Below are 15,307 nucleotides of genomic sequence, written 5' to 3' on the forward strand. Positions count from 1 at the left end.
CTCCCAGTGAACCCCTTCATGAAACAGCACATGGTAGCTCTCATGAATAACACTAGTATGCTGCTTCTACCTTTCAATTACGTGTGGCCTGACACAAGGAAGCAAACCTTGTTTCTACTTTCTGCTCATTCTGTTCTGCTCACCTACAAAGTGAGTGCTGGTGCTGTCAAGTTGTTTATCAGAGAAAGGCACAACATGGAGAGAATGGAGCGTGTAGCCTTGTGTCTGGGACAAGTATTCCAGGAAGATACTCCAGGATAAATTTTTACTGTTCTGGATGTCTGGCCATATGAAGAAAATGATGGGGTTAGAGAGTTTATGAGAACCTTTATCATTGCAACTCTTTAGTCCCAGATTAACCAGTAGTTCTGGACTGTGGAAGACAAATCTGGTTTAGCAGAAGCATCTACAAGTTCCATGTTCCTGTGTGACTAGATAAAATAGGTAAGCCTACAACTGTGTTTGAAAGAATAACTTTCAGCCACTGGAGTTTTGTAACACTAGATTTCCATTGACTAGTTTGGGATGACTAAGTCCACTGTGAGCAGAGTAATGATCAATGCTTTTGACAGCATCCTCCAAGCCCTCTAGCCACGTGGGAGAGGTCCAAAAGTTCATACGAGTCTTCTCCCTGTGTGAGTTTCCAAACAGTACAGGATGGTGGTTTAAAGAATGGACATCCAGTTTGATATCTGTCGCATAGCAGTAGTTATTATGAACACTGAGAGTGTTTCCTTGCAGGACTTTATGACCCACTGAGATATGGGGGAGGAGATTTCTTTGAAAGGAGTCTTAATGCTGATCTTTTCAGTGATCCAACATGAGACTCAGGTGACAGCTGGCATGGGATAATTTTTTGCATGTGGCCACAGTATTGCCTGCCTGATTATCACATTTTGGACAGCCCCAGAATAAAATATACAACATAAAACTTCAAATTTCTATTAATTTGCCATTGAGAATTAGTTTTTAATGTGTATGCAATTCTCTTTCCCATATGAGATATGATGCATGTATGTGAGTACTGGCTTTGCTGGAAGGCTTATCAGAGTTGCATGCTCACATGAATGGTTTGCTAAAGTGTTTGTCAAAGTAGAACTCTTAAAAGTGGCCACTCAGCCACATGTGTGAGAATGTGCTAATATTTCTGAGAATGATGAGTGAAAATGGAGAAAAATTAAACCACATGTAGGATGGCTTGCTGCACTGTGGTCGAGTTGGAACATTAAAAATCTAAATGAGAACACAGGTGTGTTACCTTGTATGTATTTCACAGAATCATAGAATATTTTGAATTGGAAGGAACCTCCAGAGATTAAGTCCACCTCCTGGCACTGCACAGAACCAACCCCAAGAGTCACACCATGTGCCCAAGAACATTGTTCAAATACTTCTTGAACTCTGTCAGGCTGGTGATGTGACCACTTCTCCGGGAAGCCTGTTGCAGTGCCCAACCACCCTCTGAGTGAAAACCTAAACTTTCCCTGACACAACTTGAGGCCATTCCCTTGGGCCCTGTCACTGGTCACCCCAGAGAAGAGAACAGTGTCTGCACCTTCTCTTCCCCTCATGAGGAGGCTGTAACTGCACTGAGGTCTCCCCTTCTCAGGCTGAACAGACAAAGTGACCTCAGCCACTCCTGGTACAGCTTCTCCTACTGGCCCTTCACCATCTTTGTTTCTGTCCTTTGGACACTCTCTAATAGTTTAATGTCTTTCTTACATTGTGGCACCTGAAACTGCGCAAGGCATTTAAGGTGAGGCGGCCCCAGCACAGAGTAATCCTGGTCTTTGGGTCATGTTTGCATGCCCTTGTCACAGACATGTGGGAAATACCATGTTGGGACAAGCATGGTGGCAGCACACCTTGCAGACCTGGCCTAAGGTCACACCTGGAGTCATGTTTTATGAGACAAATGTGCTGGAACAGACAAATAGCAAATCTGCCAACGTGGGTGTCTCTGGTTTTCACACGTGTCAACTTAACAGCATACTGAATTAAAAACTGAAAAATTTAAAACTTTAGAACTTTAAAACTTAACAGCTACTGGATTTAAAACTAACTTTAAAGTGTAGAGTTTAGAGTTCTGTGACTTAGGTACGGATTGGAAAATGTACTGTCAATACATTACATTTGGGTTAAGCTAGATAGAGAATACTCTGATCCCATATAAGATTGGGTTCTTTGTCTTATGACCCATGCCCCCTTTCCAGGTCCTGTTAGAGCCAATAATTTTTTTTATTTTTGTTTTTCTTCCTTTTACCTAAACTTGAACCTTAACAAATTATAGATAAAGTTTCTTCTCTTCTGCGGCATTGCCATTCTTAGCCCAGAAATTAGAACAAAGAGTTGATTATTGTGCTAAAGCTTTAGCAATTCACAAAAGCTAAGATGTTTTGATACAAATGTAAAAATTAATTTCTGTGTGAAACCAGAATGCAGAATTAGCTTCATTTCCAAATAGAGAAATTGCAGAGTAGTGAATCTTTGCAGCAGTTATTTGTCTCTACATCAAGGAACTAATACTAATGCATGATTCTGTTAATGGAGGTTTTTGATAGGAAAACATTTAATTCATCTCTGGCTCTTGGAAGTGCTTATAAGAGTTTTTCATTCAATTTACTATTTATGTTTTTTTAGTTTCGCTTCCACCTAGCAGTAAAAAAAACCAGTTTGTAACTGTCCATAACAAGGGGATGATATATGTTGTGTAGGTATGGAGAGAAGAGCTTTCTTTGAAGGTGTAGTATTCTAGCTCTGAAATTTGCCTTTTAGATGTCTGACACCTTTGTGGCACTTACAAATAGCATCTGTAAATACTCTGTAGTACTAGTCTTGGAATCAATTACATGTTGGCTGCTTTATCTCTCAATATATGCTTTTGCCACATTGTCAGGTCTTAGAGCATTCTATTTTTTTGTCTCATGCAATTCACTTTTAATGTGAAAACTAGTTTCAGTGAAAGTGTGTATTTGCATAATTTGCATAGAGCTGCCCTAACCCAGAAAAGAAAATGCAAATCATCTTTCTTTAAGCCTGGCAAAAATTACATAGGTATCTTGATTGTGATGGAAACAATAAGAATGTTTTAACTCTTAGTTTTGTTCAATTTACAGTAGTAGTAAACTGTGTCTCTGATAAAGCTGTGGTTCATGCATGAAGTAAGCAGAGCCTGTTGTGAAAAATAAGTAAATTCATGGTTGGCTATCTTAGCCAGCTTTGCTCATTGTTATGAAGATATTTAGCAATGATTTCCCACAGCCTGTATTTAAAAAAAAAAAAAAAGTAATTTGGTTCTGTGAATAGTCTTATGTCTGCCTGTTGTAGGATAATTATTTTTCATAGAACAGTGTACTTCACCTGGAAGCAGTTGTGCTTGAATCACAACTCCTCACTTATTAGCTGAGTGCTTCCCATTTCTGTTACAATGTTGTGACTTTTTTTCCTCCTTGGGCCTCTTAGAGATTTAAATAATACTTAAGAGCTAGTGGCAGAAAGGTCATTAAAACTCTAGTTTTGTCTGTGCTTTGGATGGGGAGTCTTTTATTGCTCACCTGAATTCAGCTTCACTGCCATCAAGGGGAGGTATAAATCACTTCCTGTAAGACTACTTAAAACTTTTTTTTTAATATCTTTTTTATTAAAAAGGTTTTCCTCTTGTTTTTAAGGCCTTGGACAGAAAGGAAGTAGTCTAATGGAACTTAGGCTGCATTTTAGAACAGGTGATTTTCTTAAATCCTCAGGACTGCACATTCAGCCCTCTCTTCTGTTTGTCTTGTTGCATTTTATTTCAAAGCACACTATTTGGCAGGTATACAGCTGGAAAATAAAGAGAAGTGAATTAACTGTTGCACAGGAATAATTTACAAAGAGATCCAAATCCCTGGTATAATTTGTTCAAGGACTAGAATCAAGACAAGCTTAGCTTTATAATTCTTCCTTCCAGGATGAACTGGGGAGGCATCTATTAAGTGTTAGTTTTCAATAGTTTGTTCTGTCCTGTTAAACTTGATTTCCAAAGGCCAGTATATTCAACCTTTCTTCATTTCCTGGTGTTATCTGAAATCTAATTTTTGACAGTAAATTTGAAAGAGAGTTCCATTAAAGTATTTGACTGGAAAGCCTCTGTTTGTCTTGTGGTGGACTGTGCACTTAGCAATAAATTCATGCAAAGGGGAGATCTTCTCATTTATCTAGGGAAAAAGGCTCTCCCTAGAGTTTACAGTGGATTAAAGAAGATGAAATACTGGAAGCTGAGATCAAAACATTTGCAGAACACATTATTTTTTCTGTATTTGAGTAAATATGTATGCTAATGGCTTTCCACCATTCTTTTGTATGAGGGAAAACTTTATATTAATGAAGCTTGCTTGCATATGTAAATGTAAGAAAAGCAGATTGATTTTATTGTTGCAGTTGTTCAGAAAAACAGGCTTCCATTCTGATAACATTTCCCAGCTACTACTTACTAGCATTCATTTAGATTTGTATACTGTAGTAAAATCTAGTAGGTTTAATGCTTTTTTGAAATCATGTTCAATGAATTAATTTGATTTTTTATCTTACTTTTCTTTCTGTCAGCTTTGGAGTATAGTCATTAGAGTTGTGCACTTTTGCCGCAAGATTCCTTGTTAGTCAAAGATAATTTTTGTATAAACTTTCCACATTATAATGAAATCCATATTCCTGCACAAAAACCAGACACATCAAGATGGTCAGGTGTAGTGGTGCAGAGGATTTGGTGGCAGATACCCTCTGGCCCAGTCAAGTAATTCAACACACATTTTTATTGCTAAATTATCTGCATTTCAGGTAGTTTGCCAATACCCAAATACTATGCATTATTGAATTGAATAATAAATATTGAATTAGAGAAAGAATTGTTATATAAAATATGTCATTTTTGAGATAGTTAAACCCAATTGAATGGTGATTGTCTCCTTTCTTTAAACAGAATTTACAATGCAGTAGTTTGAAAACTCGCAAGATATCACTGGCCAACCACTTATGTTTAAGGTTCTGATCTAGAGTTTACTGAGGCCAGAGGTAGTACTTTACTAACTGGGAAATTTTAGTTGGATTGAGTAACCATATTCTTTTATTCTCTATGATGAAATAGGCTTGACTTTTAAAAGGGTGAAGAATTATGTTATGTAAATAACTCTAATGAATTTTAGCATATGAATACCTTGCTTGAGGAAAGTTACAAATATTTTATTCAAGGCCTGTTTTTCTTCTGCCTTGGCTTTGGTGTATTAAGGCAGTGAAAATATATTTAACAAACAGTAAAATTCTCATTTGTATCAACCAAAAACTTGAGATAATTAAATTTTTTTTTCATGGACTGTATTGGATAATATTACAAGAGTAAAGTTTGGGAAGGGCTTTTGTTTTGTAATAGTTGTGTGTGTGTGTATATATGTATATATAGAAAGTCCATAGGAAAATGGATTTTAACTACATTGTCTTTGTTGCTATGGAGATTAGGACTGGAATTATATTATGTGTGATTTAAATGTAGGAAGTGCCTGGGATTTTGGTGTTTATTGCTTTACAGAAATCAGTTCTGTGCTAGGATTGGTTTAAGATTTTTTTTCCTATAGTGGAGTATCTATTCATGGATGTAGTGTAGTTTGAGTACTCAAAAAGGAGAAATTATTTTACACTTATAAGTTTATGAGCATATATGCATCTTGTTATGTTTGTACAGGAAGATGCAACAAAATGCTGGTTCAGAAAATTCTGTTTCATTGTTTACATTGCTTGAGAGTTAGTATTCATATATAAACATGCAATTGAGTTTGTTGCTGTTCCAGTAATTTTTCCAAGTCTGTATCTCCAAATACTAAGAAAAAATAAATATTGAAGTTGTCAGTCTTCATCGACTTGAGCTTTAATTTTTTTTTTCCTGGAATTTAATAGTTATTTTCAGTAAACACATATTTCTCTTCTAACTATTGCATCAGTAAGTGACCCAGGAAATTACACTTCACTTTCTGATTTGTCTTCCTATTACAGGCAAACTCAAATCTCTTGCTTCCTGCACCATCATCTCTGTCACCGCACTCCAAGCTAAGGCTGTCGGGTGCTCTGAGTCTTCCACTGAATCCTCTGTATTCTTTCACTGCTGAAAGTGGTAAGTTTCTTTATTTCTTCACTCTTTGTACAGAAGGGGTGATAACTTCTATGAGAATTTTTTTATTTTCTGCCTTTTAAAATTTTGCTGTGCAACTCTTTCAGGGACTAACCCAGTTTTGTTATATGTGATACTGTTTAAGTCCAGTGTGATACAGTCCAATGCTGATGCATGTTTCTTTGTAAAATTTTTCTTTATTTAAGCTGTACACCTATTTATTAGTGCTGTAAATTCATAGAAGAGGATGAGATTGCTAGCTTTTCTTAATTTAATATTTTGATAATATTTGAATGCTTACTGAAGTATCTTAAACATGAGCATTCAAAAAGAATAGGATTTAAAAGCATATATACTACTACAAAACCTTAGTGCTTGATAGTCTATTTGCAGTTGTTTTTAATCTATTTTTAGATTTTTTTTTTTCCCTAAAGATATTTTATATTGAAAGATTTGGAGAAAAAGGTAAGCAATGCAATTATGTACATTTGTGATGCTTACTTTGCTAATAATATCTGTTTCATTGATAATCACAGTATTTAATAATAAAATTTATAATTTCATGCCATTTTTTCTGGGCACCTGTAAAATAAGACAGAAAATTGGCACCTTAATTTCAAAGTGTTTTTGTTTTGTATCCTTGAGAGGAGTAAAAAGAATTCCAGAGGGAGGGTGGAATATATAATGAAATAAAAACACGTAATAGAGATTTAAAATGTAGATAGTAAAGATAGGAATAATCTCTATAATTATATAGAATTATCTCCTAAAGGCAGACAATTTTTTTCGCAAGTGAAGTTATGATTACTTTTTCTGAGCAGCTGGGGAAATGGTCCTTAGCATGGTCTAAAAGATAGACTGCTGGTCTCAGAATCACTTTTAGTCACTAATTCACAATGCAAATGGCCATACACCAGTTAACTTCAGTATTTTTATTGTCTACCTAAACAAAAGAACTTGGAACCATAATAATATTCATCTGTTGCTAATGGATACATGTTATTTCCACTGTGTGTGAATCTCACAGAGGCAGTAGAACACATATGCTTACAAATTTTGAACACTTAAAGTAAGTGGACCAACCCTTTAAAGAACATTAACATATGCTTTTAAGTTGTTCTACATGGCTATTCCTAGTATTGCTTAAACCAAGTAATTCTGTTTTCTTGAATTTCAGTTTATGCAGAAGCACAGATAAAAATGTTGATGGTGACTTCCTAAGTAGCATGAGGGAACATAGGTGTATGTTACAGCTGTGTATGAACACTCTGTGGTTTTGTTTCCAAAGCTGATCTCTACTTCCAGGATGATCCACAGGTACAGGAAAGTATTTATACCAGGGAAGCATAGTAAAATAGGAAACATAGTTAAGGAGCCGCCATGTGAACAGGAATATTTTTAAGGGAAAGCAACCATAAAAATACTAATGGGCCACAATTAAAATAGATTTTTCTATAAGAAAATATTTTAAAATTGTGAAATACTTCTCTGTCGTTTTCTGGGCCTCCAGGTTGTTCTATTATGGTAGACTTGTTTTCAGTGAAATATGAAAAAGATTTACTTATCTATTTCATCATTCCCTATTGGTTATAAATTGTGAAGATAAGTGCTGGTGTTCATAGGTCCTAACTGCCAGATAAATTTTGCTTTTGAATAATAGATAATCTGTACTTAAATGTTTCTATTGATTTATTGATTGTGCTGTGAGGACAGAACCTTTATTTTCTGTGTTGGTTTTATATACAAAATATATTTTCATTTTGTACTTATTTTAATTGGGATGTTGCATTGTTAGCAATGGCCTGTACTAGGGATCCAGCAGATGGTTCCATATTCCTGAAGGTTATGTTGACAGTTCAGTTCTGTCACCTTTTACTGTGCATTTAGTGCTTCTTAAAGCAAAATGCAGAATTCCCATTTGCATGTGTAAAGCTCTGTTAGCAGGATTTTTAACCACGTAACTGGTGTATGTGCATGCTCTAATAGTTTGGTAAGGTGGTAGCCGGTATCTTGTAGTATGGGGAGTGTAGCAGCCTGAATATATGCAGCCCTTTCCTTTTAAAAGACGGTTTAATTGTCTCAGTCTTGCCTGAGGCAGGAAGCAGTGGAAAACAGTGTTTCCATCTATGTGCTATATGGGCAGTAGCAGTAATACAGCAGATCTTTCCTGACGTTTAAATCTTTTCATATCCAGATACATTTGCAGAATTGGCTGTTTGTGACTTTGTAATATAGTACTTCAAATAAAAATAATGTTCACTGCTATGGCTTTTAAATATGTGAGTTCATTTTGACAAATGGGTTCTGTATACCCTGACATATCGTGTGTTTTGGCTTTTCTTCAAGTGCGTAATTTCACAGATTTATAGATTTTAACAAAGCCGCAGCCTTATTCTGCTATTTATTCTATTTCCCCACTTCCCTCAAGAATAGTTAGCTCATGGATGCCAAGGCAAGACTGCCTTTGTTTCCAACCAGTTTGCTCTAAATAAAGTAATTAATTGTTTAATTATCTGATAGAGAGCTTCAGTATCTTTCTCAATGACAGAATATTCTTTATGTGAGATGAGTAAAGACAAGATCATGATATTATTGACCATGGAGCTCAACCCTCCTCCTTAAAGTGGATTCACCTAGAGCTCAGTGACTGTGTCCATTTGGGTTTTGAATATCTCTAAGGATGGAGACTCTAAAACATCTCTGGACAACCTATCACAATATTTGACGGTTCTCACATGAAAGGATTTTGAATTATGTTGAAATTATATTTTGTGTATTTCAGTCTGCTTTGGTACATGGGATTATTTCTCCCCTAGTTCAGGACTTGGCATTTCCCATTGTTGAGCTTCCAGAGGTTCTTGTTGGCCCATTTGTGTGCATTGTCAAGGTGCCTCTGAATGGCAGCATGTCCTCTGCTGTATCAGCTCCTCCTCCCAGATTTTTCTCATCTGCATATTCATTGAGGATGCACTCAGTCTTGTCATCCAGGTCATTAATGGAGAGGTTCAGGTGTGGACACCAGTACTGACCTGAGGAGTGCACCACTGGTCTAAAGTCTCCAGTTAGGTTTCATGTGAGTGGTTACAAGCCTCTAAACTCCCCAGCTCAGCCAGCTTCCAGTCTGCTGCACTGTCTGTTTACACAGTGCCCACCTGAGCTGTTCATCTGTGGAAATGTTATGGGGGACAGTGTTAAAAGTCTTGCCAAATTCAAAGTTAACAACATCTACTGCTTTCCCATTGATTCTGTGCAGTGCTGTGCAAGAGAGAGTTTGGTCAAGAGTGTGGTTAGAATTACTAGAAAAACATAATGAATTTTGTCAAATAGTAATTAGCAAATAAGTGCCACAAAGCAGGTACAGCATGGATCCACTTATTTTTATGTGTTACGTATAAAGCACTTCATTAGAGACATTTCATCAGATTTAACAGAATTAGTTAAAGAAAATTGTGTTGTGTGCCTTCCTCTCACAAAGTTTGTTTAAAATTTGAGGGAAAGGCGTGAAATTTAGTTTTTCTTACTGTCTGTCATGACGACCTGTTTGCTGAAATTTTTCATCAGAATTGTGACTCATTTTACCACATCAGAATAATTTTTGTGTCTGCCTCAGTATAGTTGTACCTGCGCTCATAACATGTCAGTAATTTTGAAAAGTCTGCTAGATGTTTGTCTTTGGAGAAAGTCATCCCCTTTGGGTTTTACATTTGTAGTTTAGATTCACAAAGTCTTATGAGTGTTTAGTACTGTCAGGAATCTGTCCCTAGAGGTATGTAATATTTAAGGTTGCTTAACTTCTGTTCCTCTTCCTTTGCTTTCCTTTGTTTTGTTTTTTTTTTTTCCTACCTTGGAAATGCAATTTGATTGAGATCTGTCTTTGAAAGTCAGAATTAAGGTTTTACCTTGCCTGTGCTGTATAGCCCTGGCTATGCTCATGCTTAGAGCCAGTTTTATCATACCTGGCCTGTAGTGCTGTTCTGCAGCACTGTATTGTAGCATTATCCAGAACTTTGTCTTAAACATTCCTGGCTCTTTCTTCTCATATCCTCCTCTTTCATAACTTCTTCCAGGATGACCCATTTCCTAGTTGTTATTTTTTTAACAAATAGAGAAGTAGCAAAAACTCCAGATTTTCAATTGCTCATTCTAGCTCACAGACATTAAAATCCCCTCTGGAAAATTTTGTTTGCCTTTCCTCCTTAAGACTGTGAGTATCTTTGGACAGTGAAATCACCTTCCTATGAGACACTGTTTTGGAGGTCTGTGGCATGCCATGAAAGAAATATCCGGCATCTTTGGGCTTTATTCAACTGTGATTTTTCAGTAACTACCATAATGTTCAGGACATGCTTTCTAAAATAAGTTTTAGGTTTCAAGTCATTGTAATTAACAGTGACCCTAATTGTTAATTATGTGGGAGATTGAAGCTCGACTATAAATACTACACAGATCTGTTCACTGAAATTTGGACTTCAATAAAACCAGTTAATTAAATTTGCTCTTAAAAATTAATTACGTATGTGCTAGAAACGTGATGGTTCTTGTATCTTTAAAGAAAATCTCAAAAACAAAAAACACAACATTTTGGCAGGGTTGAGAACAATTAGAAATTTTCTCTCCATTAACACAACTGACAGTCAAAGGTGTTTTCCACCTATATAAAGGGAAAGCTTCAAAGCACTCTTTATTACTCTCTAAAAAAATTAACAAAACTGACTTCATATTTAAGTCCTCTGTTACATTTGATAGTCTATTTAAAACTGCTTATTTCAGTCCCAAGCAGATGGTGAAATAGATTTCTACATAAAGATATCAGGAATATTAATGCATCAGTTAAATGTTCTTAAAATACATTTTTTGATTCTTGGGGGTTTTTTTTAGAATCAGAAAAAGGAGGTACAATTTTGCTATACCAAGTAGCAAAATTCACATTGTGGAGAGATGCTACAGAAATGCATATCAAAAGTTGCAGTCTCATATGTATGTTAAATCATTTATCCCCCCCCCCAATATTTCATACTTTCTCCCCAACTCTGTAACATCTATCCTTCAGTACTGCAACAGCCCTGAAGGAATTGGATGGACTTGTTTGGGTTTTTTGGTAGTTATATGCCTTTCACATAATTTTGTGCCACTCAAGGAAGAATCTCTAGAGAAAGCTTGTTCAGTGTTGCCTTATTCTTTTCATCTCTTACTGAGAAACTCTTAGGGGAAATAAGACTTACACAAGGTGTAATTGAACATGTATCAAATGAACAATTTAGTTCAATTTTGTTAGTGTAATAACTTATTTTTTTTCTAATTTTAGAATAATCATTAACAAAATATTCCAAACAGATACTAAAAAACAACAAGACTATATATTAATAGAAGAGTGCATGTATGTGAACTATATAGTCCAAGTATAGGATGAAGTACAGTATTTGCAGCACCTCGTGAAAGAGGTGATTGAAAGACAGAAGATGACTAAAAGAAGCCATGTGGTACAGGCAGCAGCATTGGCATCTTCCCTGCACTACTGTGCTGGAAATATGTAATTTTAGGGTGGGGGAATGTTTTTGTTTAGAGGGGGTGCTCTTTGGAGAAATCAGGCAAATTGAATGGCACATGGATCACTGAAAACATACTTTTTTTGTTCCTAGCATATTTGTGTTAATATTGTGTTTTAACAAATCATATTTTAACATAGGAGTGAAATATCTTCCTATCCAGTTTTTAAGAGAAATGCCTTGAGTATGTATAAAAGACTTCTTGCTAAGAATATAAACACAAGAAAATAACTCAATTTTGTTTTGAAAGGATATTGGGTATATCTGTTCCTTGTTGAATTGTAATGTATGCTGCCTCATTAGCTTGCCCAGCAGCTTCATTTAGATTTGCCGTGATGGTGAAAGCAATTAAGCTAGCAGGGCTGCACAGATCAGAGCTATGGAAATGCTGTAGCAATTTGTCATAATGTCTAAGTTCCATTGACATTTTTCTTTTTATCCCCACATCTTAAAATTGGGGCAGAAATGTTACGGTGAAGAGAACCAAATACACACCTAAAAATGGGTCAGAACTCACACTATTAGTTGAGACTAATCAGAACTCACACTATTAGTGGTGTGAGTGTATTACAATCTGCTATAGGTCACGATGGGGAACTAATTTTACTTTATTTTTTATTTATTAAAAAAACTTACAAAAGGGAAGTAGGTAATGTATAATAATTTCACAAAGTTTCTCAATTTTGTTAGCATTGGTGAGTCTGCTGGCCTTTTTTTGTGTTATTGATTGAGAAAATAATGAAGTGATGTTATGAGGCCTGTGCAAAATTGTTTAGTAGTCTTTTCATTGTTTGCCTGATCTGTTTATCTTTTCCGTTTATTCTTGCTACAATTACTCCCGCCTTCTTCTACAGAGGAAGAAATGCAAGTTTCCCCTTCACTAAGGGATATTCCTAGTGGCCTTGATCAGACAGTCCAGTGAGCAAAATATGTTTTGATAGCACTCTGCTACCCATGGAGTCTGGGGCTGGGCAGAAATGCAGAACACTTTCAGTGTGTGCTATGGAGGTGCTGCCAACATAGGAAGTGATGCATGAGAATAAATGCTTGTGGAGTGGTTAGCTTCCTGCAAGCTGCAATCTGCTGCTAGTAGATTGTGTCATGTGTTTGAAAAAGGGGAATGTGCATCATGATGAAAGAAATAAGTGCCTAGTACTTGTCTCTCACTTTGCAGTTATATTTCTATGGTCTTATGCAGTTTGCTGTCTTCCTGCTCTGTCACATATCTGAAGAACTAATTCTTCCTGACACACTTTTCAGAAATTTAAACTTTTAAAAATTCTTAAGAGGACTGTTCTTATATTTTTATGGAGATGGATTTTTTGAAAATGTGATCCTTTTTTTAAATTATTCTAATGGGACACTGATGCCAAAAAACTTAAGAATTTTGCCTAGTAGTTTCTTTTACATTCTTAAATGTAGAAATGCGAGTTGCTTTCTGTTATTGCAATAAATATGTTATTGCTACTTTGAACAATTCTCACATTTTCTGTAATTTGTAGGATGTAATTGATTTTAACTCTGTGACTGGATCAAGTATGTATGCTTTCTTTCTTTTGGAAACTGAATTACTTAAACATCCCCACTGCCACTTGGTCCTAAATAATAGATAGCAATAATGATAGCAATAATGCAGAATACTAGCACGTAGTTTTTGAATATATTATTCTGTTGTGAGATTTTTTCCTCCTATTAACCAAAGGTAAACATACCTTTACAGTCATTACAAGCCTTTGTTTTAACTAAATATTACTGCATAGTCACTGAGTATTTATTATAATTAGTTAAGTTTTAGATCCGGTTAATGGATTTTCTCTTTATTTTTTAAAAGTTGGTAGGAGAACTCAGTAGAGAGAAATCACCAGCTCAACACCACAGATCAGCTCTCAGTGGCAACGGATGTAATTGCACTGTTTGCTAAGTATTTTTACCATAAGCAGAAGAGCATTAAGTCTAAAGTACTTTTTTTTATATATGTCTGTTAATTTGAATGGGAACTCCCCTGGGGAAAATGATCATTCATTTTAAGATATTCATGTCTCTCGCTTTGACTTAAGGGAAATGTGTAAGAGAAGGGAGAAAGAAAGAAAATAAAACTTTATTATTTGCTTATAATGCTATGGAAGAACTGAAAAATACAGCTTACAGATATTTTTCTCAAAGTTAGTTTTCTTTTAAAACAATAGGAATATCTATCACAAGATGTTTTTGTTATTTTTTATGCCTCCTCCTTTTATAACCTATTTGGCTATACCATTTACATTTTGAAGTAGCTGTGACTCAGTTTCTTTAGTGCAAATAGATTACAAAGGCTCATGATGTTCCAGCTTACAGCTGACTTTGGCAGTAAATAAAAATCAAGAGTATCAGGACACGCCTGTGCCTCCATCATGGTTTACAGGCAGCTCAGGCCATTCTGCAGGAGAAGGAGCTTCCTCAGAGCTCTGTGACCCTGCTGTGCTGCCCACATCATTGGACAGAGTTCTGGCTCAAGCCACAAATACAGGACCTTGTCTTATGGTAGAAGAGCTGGGTGTTTACACTTGAAAAATGAATAGTAAAAATGATTTTTTAATTTGAAAACATAAATTTTATAAATTGATTCATCTAACCACAAAAATGTTCCAATAGAATAGTAAAGACAGAGAGACATAACCATTAACATTGACAGTCTAGTTCTTCTATTGTAAAAGGTTGCTTATCCAGTTTCTTCTGTCTGATTGATAAGATGTTATAAATGTCAGAAGAGTTTGTATTTTCTAGTTAAACTTGCTAGAATTGTTTATACTGAGATCAAAGATACACATGTTCCTTTTTTATATGTTCTTTCTCATATTTCTTCTAGGTAAGTTAATTAAAATATTTCTCTAAAAATTACACTAAATACAGAGCACAATAACAGCAATCTTTGAAGACTCCAAAAACTTTATCTAAAGAACACCATTTATATTTACTTGAAATTGGTGTATGTTAGGGTAATTACTGCTGAGCCTTCAGGCTAAAGGAAGTATTCTCAGCCAAATTATACAAGGGTGTGGATTAAATGAAGCATTACTCTCTGCTTGGCAGCAATGGATATAGATTGCAAAATCGGGGTGTGACGTAGTACTGTGGTAAGTCTCTGCCAAAAGAGATTTGGCCTAAGTGTGCCCTTACTTTCTCAGTTTTGTGGATCCTAAAACAACTGAATCTAATTAATTCCTAAGTTGAGAGGTCCTGTTAACTGTTTTCACTCTGAACTTTTCTGTAATTTTGGGCTGTTGAGCCATGAGACAACAACATGCTTGAATGAAATTTCAGTTGGTCACAGAGAGGGAAACAATCCTTCTGCAAAGGACTGGGCAGTAGTGTCAGTCCTCTTGTCCAGCAGAAAACTCACATCAGCAAGGATGCTGTCTGCACAGCAGTAAACATGAGTGAATAAAATGGGGAAATTGATCCCTGCTTGTATTGCTCCAATCCTTCTGTTCCTGTAATTTCCAGAGGAGCTGGGAGGACAATGCAAAAACCCCAGTAGCAGCCATGGTGCACAGGAGGGAGCCAGCTCCATCTCCCAAGAGGAGACCAAAGTACTTTGACTTCATTGCTGATTTTGACAAATTAGCAAATCCTAAGTGCATTAAAAAAA

General features: G+C 35.8%; 1 protein-coding gene across 3 annotated transcripts in view; it reads left to right on the top strand.

The window, feature by feature from the left end:
* The window catches only part of AHI1 (Abelson helper integration site 1), an 85,346-nt gene that overhangs the window by 33,437 nt on the left and 36,602 nt on the right, over positions 1–15,307 (top strand). For all 3 annotated transcript variants that reach the window (XM_058021069.1, XM_058021070.1, XM_058021068.1), the window contains one exon: positions 6,019–6,136. In XM_058021069.1, the coding sequence (XP_057877052.1) occupies positions 6,019–6,136 (118 nt within the window). The remainder of the gene's footprint in view (positions 1–6,018; positions 6,137–15,307) is intronic.

The sequence above is a fragment of the Melospiza georgiana genome, chromosome 3 (assembly GCF_028018845.1).
Source record: "Melospiza georgiana isolate bMelGeo1 chromosome 3, bMelGeo1.pri, whole genome shotgun sequence".
Lineage (NCBI taxonomy): Eukaryota > Metazoa > Chordata > Aves > Passeriformes > Passerellidae > Melospiza > Melospiza georgiana.